Here is an 11,137-nt window from a genome sequence, read left to right on the forward strand (position 1 = left end):
GTAACATGATATTTGCATTGCTACTAAGTAACCCTCTAATTGTTCTTCACTATTCCTCCCGCTAAAGCCCCTACCCATCCCAAGTTGGGTTGGGATCGTCAGACTTTGTCGTGGCTCACCTCCTGTTCTTGTCACCTCCTGTTCTTGTCACCTCTTGTTCTTGTCACCTCCTGTTCTTGGGTCTAAACGTCTAAACGTCTGTTTTTCGTAAGATGTCTTTCTCTTCCGTTTATCACAGAGACACATTAATGGCCATCACATTAATGGCCATCACATTAATGGCCATCACATTAATGGCCATCAGAGTACATGGCTCCCTTTGAACGGTTTATAGCGCTGCCTCTTTGATCCTAAGTAGTGCTCACCGCACAGAAAGGGAAGGAGATGCCTCTTTGATATCGCCATCGAAGACTGGAGCTGACTCAGATATTCTCCTCAACGCCGTTCCCAGAAGACATGTGGTCCAAAGAAAGTGCATTGAACATGCAACCAATCTGTCACAAACTCATGTGAACACACACACGCAATACACACACACACACACTATTTCATACACTCTCACAGAAAAAACATATACCTTCAACATCCCTTCATAAACAGTTTCTGTCCACTGTCAAACAGCCCCATAGAAAGTGTCCATCTTCTACTGGCTGCAGCTAGTATGGTATTTAGAGCTGAAAGTGTCTTTACAGGTTTTCATTAGGCATCATTTTGAGGCTCATTTGAAATCAATCCCCTCTCCGACGCTCCAGCCCGTTCGGATGTCAGCCGGATGAAAAATGATGGGAGGCGGTAGGGGCTCCTGACGGCCCCCTGTCCATTGCGCCTGCCCGCTCCGTTAACACAGTATCATCTGGTACCAAGAGCAGGCAATTCCCCCATCTCATTACCAAGAGGATCTGTGGGTCATTATGCTGGATGGATTCCCATTAGCTGGGCCAAAGGTTTTAGTCTAAAGATGGACGCCTTGCATAAAGATGGACACCTTGCACAAAGATGGACACCTTACACTCTTCCTCTCCTCTAAACACTCCCTCTCTCCTCTTCACCTGACTAACCTCTCTCCCTCTCTCCCTCCTTCCCTCCCTCCCTCTCTCTCTCTCCCTCTCCCCCTCCCTCCCTCCCCACTCTCAGAGAGGGGGGCTGATGGTTGCGGCCGGGGCTGTGTCCAGCCGGTCCCTGTCTGACTCATGTGGCTGAGGACTGCTGGTTGGGCTGATATGTATCACAGTGTTGTGGCCTCAGAGATGGCGCTGCCGTGAGTTAGCGCAGGCTTTCCTTGGCAGAGGGAGGAAAAGGTGAGAAGCCAGACTGAGACATTTCATTTCATCCACAGAGCAGAGCTGGTCAGAGTTGTATTGCATTTGACCAGCTGGTTATCTGACACTGTAGACTAGGGTGGCCTAATCAATGGTGCTCCTCTCCAATACCCAGAGACATAGGAGTGACATGGGAGAGCATGTAACTGGTGTATGACAGGGGGTTCTGTCGATGTGATTAGCTATGTTACGCCCATGTGGAGTGGGAGCTTTTGTGTTTGCATCTGTGCACACATCATAGTGCACTTCTGTATTCATCCTCTGGGTGTGTGTGTGTGTGTGTGTGTGTGTGTGTGTGTGTGTGTGTGTGTGTGTGTGTGTGTGTGTGTGTGTGTGTGTGTGTGTGTGTGTGTGTGTGTGTGTGTGTGTGTGTGTGTGTGTGTGTGTGTGTGTGTGTGTGTGTGTGTGTGTGTGTGTGTGTGTGTGTGTGTGTATGTGTGTCTATGTGTGTTCCAGAGTGTGCCGTGCAGCAGGCAGCCCCAGTGTAAGTGGTCAGTATGCAGCTCCTGTCTCTCTGAGGGCCATGATTTATGGGACATTAATTCCTGATGGCTGGAACTGGGAGAATATTTCAGCTGGAGGACGAAGGGATGGAACATTTTCTGAGCTGTCAGCAGGAAAGAGAGACAGAACAGATCAGGGGTGCTTCAGCCATTTGAGGTGACAGCACTTCTCTGATCCATAAATATAGCCTGCTCTTCTATTCCACAGATAGAGGTAAAGTCAACACAGACCCACCATGAACAGGGTTACTGTACGTCTACCTGGCAGACCGTTATGGTATAACCCATTATGAAAATAAATATCATAATGAGACAGAGTGAACTTTTAAGAGAACACAAAACAGAATGTTGTATCTATGTTGTTCAGTGAGGGGTCTTGCTGAATACTTTGCGAATCTCATATTTCAGTATTGTCTGTGGTTTAGCTGCTGTTCGTTTGGTTCCCACAAGGGGCAGTATTGAGCTCAGAGCACAGAGTCAACGGGAAAGGGTCTGAGCATAGACTGAAGAGTCACATCATTGACATCAGTATCAGAATACTGAAACACATGGAAAAACTCACGTGTGCGAAAAATAATCACATATGTTTGTGCACACATAATTTTTAAACGTTTGATGTCACAAATTATCTAATTACAGACATAGAGTTGTGAGAAATGTCTTCCTGCAAATTAAACATAAAAAATAACAAAAGGTGTTACATTGTTTGCAACAATGACCCTGCTGTTCAAGAGAGAATAACGTGTCCACATGAAGCAACAAGAGGAGCAAAGCCAAGAGAAGCAGCATGGTAAGGTGACCCCAGGCCACGAGACCAGCTGAGATCACCCTCACACTCAGCCACGCTGGTCAATACTGGACACAAAACAAACTGCTCAGGGCTATCCAATGACACTGTCCCTCAGTCAGATAAAGGGAAGAGGGGTGTCTCTTGTTACAGCTGGGTGGAGGGAGGGAGGGAGGGAGGGAGGGAGGGAGGGAGGGAGGGAGGGAGGGAGGGAGGGAGGGAGGGAGGGAGGGAGGGAGGGAGGGGAGAAAAGGAAATGTCTAACCCTCTCTTCCATTCTTCTCTTGTGTTTTTGAAACATGACAGTGAGACAGGAAGGGGCTGTTATCAAACAGGCCAATCAGACTAAGCGAGAGTGATACTTGCCCAGCAAAGACACAGGGCTTCAAAAGAGCAGGAGAAAAAGAGAGGTAGGAGATAGAGGGTAAAGAGAGGTGAGAGATAGATAGAGAGGTGAGAGATATATAGAGAGGTGAGAGAGGGTAAAGAGAGGTGAGAAATAGATAGAGAGGTGAGAGATATATAGAGAGTTTAAAGATAGATAGAGAGTTTAAAGATAGATAGAGAGGTGAGAGATAGATAGAGAGGTGAGAGAGGGTAAAGAGAGGTGAGAGATATATAGAGAGGTGAGAGAGGGTAAAGAGAGGTGAGAGATATATAGAGAGGTGAGAAATAGATAGAGAGGTGAGAGAGAGTAAAGAGAGGTGAGAGATAGATCGAGAGGTGAGAGATAGATAGAGGTGAGAGATAGAGATAGAGAGGTGAGAGATAGAGAGTGAAGAGAGGTGAGAGATAGAGAGGTGAGAGATAGAGAGGTGAGAGATAGAGAGTGAAGAGAGGTGAGAGAAAGATCGAGAGGTGAGATATATATAGAGAGGTGAGAGATAGATAGAGAGGTGAGAGATAGATAGAGAGGTGAGAGATAGAGATAGAGAGGTGAGAGATAGAGAGTAATGAGAGGTGAGATAGTGAGGTGAGAGGGGTGAGAGATAGAGGTGAGAGATAGATTGAAGAGAGGTGAGGGATATATAGAGAGGTGAGAGATAGAGAGTAAAGAGAGGTGAGAGAGAGAGGTGAGAGGGGTGAGAGATAGAGAGGTGAGAGATAGAGAGTGAAGAGAGGTGAGAGATAGAGAGGTGAGAGATAGAGAGTGAAGAGAGGTGAGAGATAGATAGAGAGGTGAGAGACATAATATGACATTTTAAATGTCTTTATTCTTTTGGAACTTTTGTGAGTGCAATGTTTACTGTACATTTTTTATTGTTTATTTCACTTTAGTTTATTATCTATTTCACTTGCTTTGGCAATGTAAACGTATGTTCCCCATGCCAATAAAGCCCTTAAATTGAATTGATAGAGATTGAAGAGAGGTGAGCGATAGAGAGTAAAGAGGGAAAATGTGCTGACCGGTTTGGTGGTTAGGGATTTGAAACAACTGCGCACACACTGATCGCTCGGTGCCCACGCTTTCCCTATAAGCTTCCACTCTCTCCCTTTCTGTCTCACTCACTCTCTCTCTCTACACTCACACCTGGTTTTTGCTAACTCTGCAAATCACGTGCCTGACAGATTCTAGAGCCAGGTTAAATAATGCATGGGATTTCTCTTTCTCTTTTAACTTGTCAAAGGAAAAATATATCAGTTCTTCTCTGATGTCATTTGTGATGGTGATTTTCCCTGACAGTACTCCATTAGACCAATGAGCCCCCTTTTTTTTGCTGGGCTGTCCTCCTCCAGCCGCCCCGACCAGAAACACATTCTCCCTTTAGTATTCGCTTCCTTTTTTCTTGTTAACAGGATTTCAGAGGCATATTTATATTTAAAGACAGCATTTCACACGAGCCCCTGTGCCTCTTAGCAGCTTTTCAGCGGTAAAACCCGGAGAGTATAAACAGCCTTTCAAACAGCCTCTAGGAGCTGAGAACCAACTTCTGCTGTGCACTTTAGGAGACTCCCCAAAGTTAGATTGTGGTAAGCCAAATTGGTCAACTGATTAGGGGCTCGCCAGCTCTCTGTGGTCTGTGGTGAGCGATGCTTTCTAAATGTATTACTTTTTTGCCTTGAAAGGAGGGTTGGCGGCTGGGGTCGCTGTCAAGGGGATATGCGAGGGAGAGAGATTGAAATCAAGCCTCCCCCTATCTCCGCTAACTGTTGTGTGCAGATAGCTGAAGGTTTTTTAAACCCCATCCGCAAAGAGGGGAAAACACAGATTAGCTGGCCCTTTGATGTTCTCCAAAAAGCAGCTTGCCATCAGAGAGGGAGGGGACCAAACACAGCCCCCGGGAACACAGGAACAAGAAAGAAACAGGAAAGGGAAAAGGGAAAAGAAAAAAAAGAGCGAGAGAAAAACAGAGACATCAGGCAGCTGTCGACTAGGGATCAGAGAGAACGCAAAGGGTTAAAGTCGGAAGGATATCTTCTGAAGCTGCTTGTTTAACTTAAGAGACGCGATTCTCTAGATCAGATTCCAACATTCCCCCGCCCCAACCACCATCCACCAAAACGTGCTGCAAAACCAAGCAGAAAGCACAACGCCTTTCTTCCAACTCTTTTGAGGGTCTAAGCGAAGCGAAGGGGATGTTACTGAGATGAAGCATGCCCCCTCCTCCTTCTCCTTTGCCCCGCCTCCTGCATCTCTCTCAGGTTTCTGCTCCTACAGCTCTGGCTCTTGGTGGGGGTGGGGTGGGGGGGGGCATTGGGCATGCTTTAAATCTGTCCACAAACAGGCCCCAAGCCTCCTCTGGCACACACACTGGTAAACCCCTCGGTCAGGAATGGGTTTCAGAGGTAGTATGAAGGCATAGACTAGACTCAGCTGAATAAGGGGAATGTCATCCTCATCATCATCATTATCATTGGTGGTGTGGCTGAGAGAGGGCCAGCTCTCCATAGTGCTGGTGTCAGGGAGGAGTACATTAGAAGGTCTGTGACAGAGTGGGACTCACAGACACCATGCCTGTGTACTGACACACCCCCTCCTCTCCATCGTCCAATCCCATGGCTGTCTCATTACAATGTACTGGAGGAGATTTAACTATCAGTAATTATGTAGGTTTAGGTGCCACGTTAGGCCGATATTGCTACATGGCTTCATTTGATCAGGAACATCAATGGCGAACGTGAATAAAGATGGCAGAATTCAGTTAAGACGTCATTGTTTTAGCACTATCCACTGAGTTTTTAAAACTACGGCGTGCAAAATGGTAGTGTCAATAAATCAGCACAATCTACATTTTCATTTTTTCAAATTGCCGCCATCTTGGAGCTAACATTGGGATCATGTATACTGTGCTAATGCCAATACAAAAAAAGAGTAACGGAGAGCAATGTACAATACGGCGAACTTTGCAAAACCAGAATACTCATACTAACCTCACTCACCTTATTATTTGTGACGTAAATTGAGTATGTAGTATGCTTATTGGTCATAGTATGGATATAGTTAGTAGTCCAAAAGTTCCCAAATTCGCCAAAATACAAAGTATACAAGCCGTGGACACTATTTCCGTGCTTTTAGGGCCTATAATGCAATTCTTCAGAAAATGGGCCACAACGTTTTCAGATATGAAGAAAATGGCTGAAAATATGCAGCCGAAGTCCGACGAGAGCGGATACAAATTCATTGCTTTAACTAATTATGGCAAATGTTAAGAAAATGTTGAGTAATGTAATAAAGTAATGACTTTTCAAATATCAAATCTACTCCGATTTCAGAGCACTCTCGTCTGAGTGTGCCAGAGCGCAGAATAACTGATGAATTTATGAACGCTCAACACCTGTTGAATATGGCCGGTGTCAGTAAACGTTGGCAAAAAAAAGCGCCATTAAAATTGTTGCCAGCAGCACAGTTACAGTCACCAATGCTCTGGATAACATGAAAACAGCCTAACCAGCTCTGCTAGGGCGAGTAAAATGGTCAGAGTGAGGTGTTCTCTCATTTGTGTCTGGAAATAGCTAGCAAGCTAGCAAACGTTAGCCAGTTAGCTTGGGTACTTGACTGCGGTTGTGAGGTCAGAACGCTTGGATCAACCCTACTCCTCGGCCAGAGCGTCCAGTGACGCGCACAGAGAGTGAAACGCTCTGAATATACGAACGGACAATCTGACAACGCTCTGGATTTACGAACGCCCAGATTGCATTTACGAACACACCTGAAATCGTAAAATGTCTAGATAGTCATTTGTTATGCTAACAAGCTAGCAAGAGGTTGCATAGCAACAGCATCAACTTCCGGTAGACAGGTGAAGCGCTAGTACACTCAACTGAAAGGATACTGTTTGCTTACAGTATACTAAAATGAACTAATAGTATATAGTATGTAGTATATACTCATTAAGTATGTAGTATACAGTATGTTAGTATGGGTATTCGAACACAGCTCAGGAATTTGTATTTAGTGCATGGGGGACGCCATCTTCATGCGCCTCCGCTATTGGGCTTGGATGTATCAAAGACACTTTCTGCCTGCCTACTGTCGCCAAGGTCAGCCACTCTTTACCATGCAAACTGCATAACCCCAGAAGACAAATAAATTAGTCCGGTAAATACTTTTGTAAGTTCTCTGTTGTCTTCCCTCGCAGTCCCTGTGTGTTTATATGTAAACAGTATGAAATATAAATAAGTGTGTACATCAGTTTGTCCTATCTGCATGTGTGTGTGTGTGTGTGTATATATTTACTTGTCCCTCTACATATTCAGGCTCACGTCTCTATCGGGGGCGTCTGCATCTGCCGTGGCTCTGGGTGGTGATAAAGAAGGCTCTCTGTGTCTGCGTGGCGCCTCTGTTAACCAGCCCTCTGCCGCACGCACTGTTAGTCACACTCACTGCCATCACAGCCATATAAATGCACGGTCAGCTCGCAGACATTAAGAACGTCCTAAGCCTCCATAAAATATGGCTAAAGAGAAAGCAACGCGTGGGCCAGAACCAATTACCTGTAGTGGCGCTGAGCAACCATGGAGAGAGAGACATGGCCATTGGACATTTACAAGGAGACAAAACTTTCTGCCGTCTCTACCCACACCTCCTCCTAGATACAGCTAGACAGATACGTAGGCTGTTAAATACTGGCTGTGGATTTGAACAGACACATCTGTCAGGAATGTCCACAAACAGGCCCCAAGCCTCCTCCGGCACACACACTGCTAAACCACTCGGTCAGGAATGGGTTTCAGAGGTAGTATGAAGGCATAGACTAGACTCAGCTGAATAAGGGCAATGTGTGTTACATGTAATTTCCACAACACAGACCGTGATTGAACTGTTTTTTGTCTTTAGGTTATAGGCCCCCAGGTATCAGTGAAGCTGGTCCCTTCAAATGCCTTCTGCAGGAGGGATAACTCACTGGCTTCTCCATTTTGGGGAAAAGAGTAGCCTGCTGAATTGTGGGTGACTTGTGTGTTAGTGCGAGCCGAGGCAGCGTTTCACTGATCAGCTGGACAGACCCCCAGGAAAGCCTGCTGCTTCTCTCTCTCTGTAATGATTATAATCAGCATCATCATCCTCATCATCCTCATTATCATTGGTGGTGTGACTGAGAGAGGGCCAGCTCTCCATAGTGCTGGTGTCAGGGAGGAGTCATAATACATTTGTGAATTACCTTTGTTTTAAAGGTATTTTTTATGTATACTGTTATACTTTGCTGTTCATTGTGCCTCAGTAGTTAGCTGTGATAAACAGTACAGTATGTATGTTGCTGTGTGTCTAACCTGCATTGGAGTTGAGCTCGTCGTTCTCTGACTCAGTGCCGTTCTGGCTGCCGGCTCCGTGCAGGTTGTTCATGGCCATCAGCTTCATTTTCTGCAGCTTCATTGCCTCAGCCATCGCTGCAGCCGTCAGCCCTGCAGGACAACACATAAATACTGTACACAAATCACAAGCATACACAGCAAGGAAAAATACACATGTCTAAAGACAAAACACATGCTTATTTGCATTTTGATATAGCTTGGATAGCTATATGCCCTACAAGGAAATAAACTGAGAAGCTGCAGTTAGACAGATGTTCATAGCACTGTAATAAAGGCATTTACAGAACACAACTTGGATGATGTGTCATGCTTTTTAAAAAACTATTTCATTTCAGTTCCTCTAAGTCCAAGCATGTGTACTTGGTCTTCAGAGACATTTCTATAGAGTGAGGCTCTCACTGGCCCCAGGCCTCCCCTGACCCCACCCACCCAAGGAGAGCTGAGGGCAGCTGAAGGGAGCTGAGGGGAGCTAGGCAACTGATGGTGGTAGGGAGGGTCCCTCCCTGTCTGTCCCTGGAGAGCCCTCTTTCCCAGTCTCTCTAAGAAGCCCAGCCACTTTCAGCTCATCAAGGGCTCCACAGCCCCGGAAGCTATCATCACTCTGCCCAATTAGGCCCCTAATTAATTCAATTAGACTACGGAAGGACACATTAAGTCATTAATTAAATGACGACGCCTTGCCTCCTTGCCTTGCCGTGATCTAAATTTCTTTACAAATCAGGACAAAAAAAATAGTTGTACTTTTCTCCCCAGGTTCAGACACTAATGTGTCACCTTGATCTAATTCATTAACCGAATCGCCTCGAACGGAATGGGAGACGTGTAAAAATATAAAATAAAAAATAAGTTCATTAATTTATCATTTAATTTGTTACTGTGAACATCAACATTTAAGTTACTTTCCCTGTTACGGGAAAATAGTCTGATCGTAACCGTATTACTCCCTGCTGTCAAACACCAAAGGAGGAAAATGAACTGTGCCACTCTCATCGGCCGATGTTTCTCAATTCCACTACACACGGCAAGCCAAATAAACCAGCAAATGATTCTAACTCAAAAACAATATAGACAGAGAGGAGAGGAAAAGGGCTGGGGGTTAAGAAAAATGAATCTCCATCCTTACATTTATATCTTAAAAAAACAAGCCTCCTATTTTTATGCATCCCGGCCCCTCACTTCTAAGCCTGCCTGAGGAAACAGGCATAATGTTTTCTAGAGCTACATTTAAACAAAACGTCATGATGATTGATTCATTTTATTATGAGTTCATTTTGTTGCCTAATCCCACAGACTTGTCAGAGGCAAAGCTGCAGCAGCTTGGAGGGGAAACTCAAACCTCTTCTTGAGCACTGAATTAGCTGTGGACGTGTGGCCGGGGGGGGGAAGAGGAGAGAAACAGCTGCAGCAGCATGGAGGGAGCACCACGCCAACCCTGATAGTGCCGTAAAAGCTTGGCAGAGCCATCCGGCCAGCCTTATTTTGGGTGGGATTTGAGTATGCACTTGGGAGAAAATACTTGCATGCTTGAAATTCATCTTGTCGAGAATTACTGTATAGAACTGTCTAAACAGAGAGGACAGATCCAGAAGGTTTGGGAGAGCTAGGAAACGTTCCCATATCTGGTCATATGATCTTCTAATGCTTCTAGCCTACTATGGTCACTGAGGATTACTGGTTAGCATAGATTAAGATGATTTATATGAACCTGCAAATTCAAATTTTATGCTACGTTCATTTAAAATCCCTTCTTAAATTTACGTATGTAAATTTGGCAGTAATATTCATATAGATGAAGTACATAAACAGGATGAGTTTGCAAGCCAAACAACAGTAGCTAGGCTACAACACTCTGCTTGTTATGTCAGAAAGCAGGTGTAATGAAAATAACACATATTTTATCTCATTGGTCCAGTGTTTCAGAGGTGACAGTGTTTCAGAGGTGACAGTGTGACAGTGTTTCAGAGGTGACAGTGTTTCAGAGGTGACAGTGTGACAGTGTTTCAGAGGTGACAGTGTGACAGTGTTTCAGAGGTGACAGTGTTTCAGAGGTGACAGTGTTTCAGAGGTGACAGTGTTTCAGAGGTGACAGTGTGAAAGTGTTTCAGAGGTGACAGTGTTTCAGAGGTGACAGTGTGACAGTGTTTCAGAGGTGACAGTGTTTCAGAGGTGACAGTGTTTCAGAGGTGACAGTGTTTCAGAGGTGACAGTGTTTCAGAGGTGACAGTGTGACAGTGTTTCAGAGGTGACAGTGTGACAGTGTTTCAGAGGTGACAGTGTTTCAGAGTTTCTCATGATGTACTACATTATTGGGATTAGTTACATGAAATAGTAATATATTACATATTCAAATCAAATGAAATCAAACTGGATTAGTCATGCAGTTTGATGAGCTGTATAGCAGTCTTATGGCTTGGGGGTAGAAGCTGTTAAGATGACTTTTGGACCTAGACGTGTTACGTTTAACAAAAGTAACGTGTTATATTACTTTGTGTTACTTTCATGAAGAAAATCTCTAAATGTCCCAGTTTGTTTGACTGTCTGAGGGAGCAAGAGGAGCACGCTCTACCAAAACAGCCTACTTACTAACTCAGGTTGGATCACTAGTTTCTCTTTTCATCTGTGGCGCTGCTTTCCTGTGCTAGTCTACAAGTGCTGTGCTATCATATGTTCTGCTTAATTAGCCATATACAGTACACTGTAAGCCAAATAGCTGTACAAATGTCCTATATTTTCATTCAAAATCTTTCTCTCGAGCAGCCAGTTCTGGTTATAGAGCG

The 11,137-nt window shown here is 44.8% G+C and overlaps 1 protein-coding gene across 1 annotated transcript in view; it reads right to left on the reverse strand.

The window, feature by feature from the left end:
• The window catches only part of LOC311126249 (dachshund homolog 2-like), a gene marked incomplete at both ends in the record, with an annotated part of 30,584 nt that extends 22,134 nt beyond the window's left edge, over positions 1 to 8,450 (reverse strand). Inside the window, one exon of the mRNA XM_084200266.1 lies at positions 8,319 to 8,450. Within this exon, the coding sequence (XP_084056392.1) occupies positions 8,319 to 8,450 (132 nt within the window). The remainder of the gene's footprint in view (positions 1 to 8,318) is intronic.
• Between the last annotated feature and the right edge of the window lie 2,687 nt (positions 8,451 to 11,137).

This window comes from Coregonus lavaretus, assembly GCF_964263955.1.
Source record: "Coregonus lavaretus genome assembly, contig: HAP1_SCAFFOLD_4141, whole genome shotgun sequence".
Classification (NCBI taxonomy): Eukaryota; Metazoa; Chordata; class Actinopteri; order Salmoniformes; family Salmonidae; genus Coregonus; species Coregonus lavaretus.